This window comes from Mastigoproctus giganteus, chromosome 14 (genome assembly GCF_048544385.1).
Source record: "Mastigoproctus giganteus isolate SK-2022 chromosome 14, ASM4854438v1, whole genome shotgun sequence".
Taxonomy (NCBI): domain Eukaryota; kingdom Metazoa; phylum Arthropoda; class Arachnida; order Uropygi; family Thelyphonidae; genus Mastigoproctus; species Mastigoproctus giganteus.
The window spans coordinates 108,056,390-108,058,773 of NC_143588.1; the positions used below are offsets into that span (position 1 = coordinate 108,056,390).

Consider the following 2,384-nt stretch of genomic DNA (forward strand, 5'->3'; position numbering starts at 1 on the left):
TTCTTATGTCTTAATTGAAAATATGAAATTAAATACATGCCTGACAAAAATACACATGCTGATATAGGAAAATTAAACATTCATTAAGAGCAGCATAACAGATAAGTGGCTAATTAAGTGAAATTATTTCCACTGGTTAACACTAAATGCACTGCTATTATAAATTAATTGGCAACCGAGTACTCTGACTATAAAAATCCTTTTTTCTACATATTTTGCATATGAATGAACTAGTAAATAGCTTTTCTTAGATTGCTTTATGTTGAAAGCCCCTCACAATATATTCCACTAGAAGACTTTTCTTTTAGTGTGAACTGATAAATGCCCTTTCAGATGACCTGACTGTGAAAATGCTTTCCCACATAATTTACAAGGGAACGGTTTCTCTTGAGTATGAACTAATAAATGTTGTTTCAGATGACCTGATTGTGAAAATGCTTTTGCACATAATTTACAAGGGAATGGTTTCTCTTGAGTATGAACTAATAAGTGATTTTTCAGATGACCTGATTGTGAAAATGCTTTGCCACAGACTTCACAAACGAATGATTTCTCCTGACTATGAACCAATAAATGTCTTTTCAGCCCACCTAATTTCAAAAACGACTTACCACAGACTTCACAAGTGAAATGTTTCTCTTGACTGTGTACCAATGAATGTGCATTTAGATAAACTGCCCTGGCAAATGCCGTACCACATATTTCACAAGTGAAGCTTTTCTTCTGAGTGTGAATCAATGAATGGTTCTTCAGATAACGTGATAATGGAAATCTCTTGCCACATTTTTCACAAGAGAAGGGTTTCTCCCGATGGTGAATTAACATGTGTTTTTTTTGGTCTCCTGATCTTGAAAATGCCTTTTGACATTTTTCACAAGTGAAGGGTCTCTCCTGGGTGTGAACTAATAAATGGTCTTTCAGATGCCCTGACTGTGTAAATGCTTTGCCACACATTTCACATTTGAATGGTTTTGCTCGAGTGTGAATCAATGTATGTGTTTTCAAATTACCCGATTTTGAAAATGACTTGCTACATATTTCACAAGAGAATAGCTTCTCCCGAGTATGAACAAACAAGTGTCTTTTTAGTTTACTCAATTCTGTAAATGCCTTGCCACAAATTTCACACGTGAATCGCTTCTCCTGAGTGTGTACTAATAGGTGTGATTTTTGATTATCTGATTCTGAAAATGCATTATTACCTATTTTAAAAGAGAACGGTTTTTCTTTAGTATGAACTAAGAGGTGGCTTTTGAATTCATTTTGATGTTGAAACATCTTCCCGCATTCTCCACATTTCAAGTAGTTCTCCTCTAAGACGAATTTGTTTCTACATTCATCAGTACTTCCCTTTTGAACAATGTAATTCTGCTTACTCATAGTCAATGACATTGAATTTTCCTGCAATTCTATTATTTTATGAGGGAGAATATTTTCTTCTTTCAAAACATCTTCCTTGCTGTTCTCACTAGCTGACATTTTTATTCAGTGATGAAAGCACTAATGTTTGCTGAACTGATTATTCTTTCTATTATTATTTTTCTGTTTGCCGCATCTGTTTTCCGGTTTTTGATTATTAGTTGGAGTACCTATTTTGATCCTTGTTGTATCTGGGGGAAAAAAATAGAGAATACATGATGATTACACAAGCTTTTATATTAGAAACAATGACAATTACAAAATCAATAGGTGCTAGTTAAAATAATTTTAAGGATATATTGAGATATATTTTATGGCCATTACTTCAATGAAATGTAAGGAAGACATTGCAGAGTTCCAAACAATGGGGGATTGTTTGAAAGTGGATGTATGACAAGTCTTTTGAATTGATAAGCAGTATTTCATCCACGGTTAATGCAAAGAAAAAATAACTGCCTGTCGTTCCTGTTATTTAAGTTTACATCAATACACAAATCCTTATGGCTACCTAGAAGTGAATGTCAAGTGATCAGATTTTGGTTAACAGTCCTTGAGCACAATATAGAAGTTTTTAATCCCCAACATATGTTATTTGATAACTGAAATATATGCAGATTTGAGACACATTCATTATTAAGTGATCATTAGGGTGGTTTTATATGTAATATTATTTTACATGCTAGCTAACTGAAGGAAAGACTGTTGATTGTTTCATATCACTTCTGTTTTTCTGAGCTCCATGGTATATTTTCTTGTTTTGTTTAACTTAAGGTTTAGAATTTGATGCTCTGTGTTCACAATATTTATTTTCATCTTATGTCTCTCAACATCTTTCATTTTACCTATTAACTGATTTCTGTAAACCTTCTTCAGTTAAGAGAGTTCAGGGGAAGAACATAGGCTGAGTAATGGCAAGTGAGGTTTAATTATGCAATTAGTGTTACACCAATAAATATATTACACTT

At 33.1% G+C, this 2,384-nt stretch overlaps 1 protein-coding gene across 1 annotated transcript; it reads right to left on the bottom strand.

The window, feature by feature from the left end:
- Positions 1-276: 276 nt before the first annotated feature.
- On the bottom strand, positions 277-1,479 carry LOC150075517 (uncharacterized). Its single transcript, XM_090388526.1, has one exon. The coding sequence runs from the start codon at positions 1,477-1,479 to the stop codon at positions 289-291; it is 1,191 nt and encodes a 396-aa protein (XP_090244652.1). The 3' UTR covers positions 277-288.
- Positions 1,480-2,384: the final 905 nt, after the last annotated feature.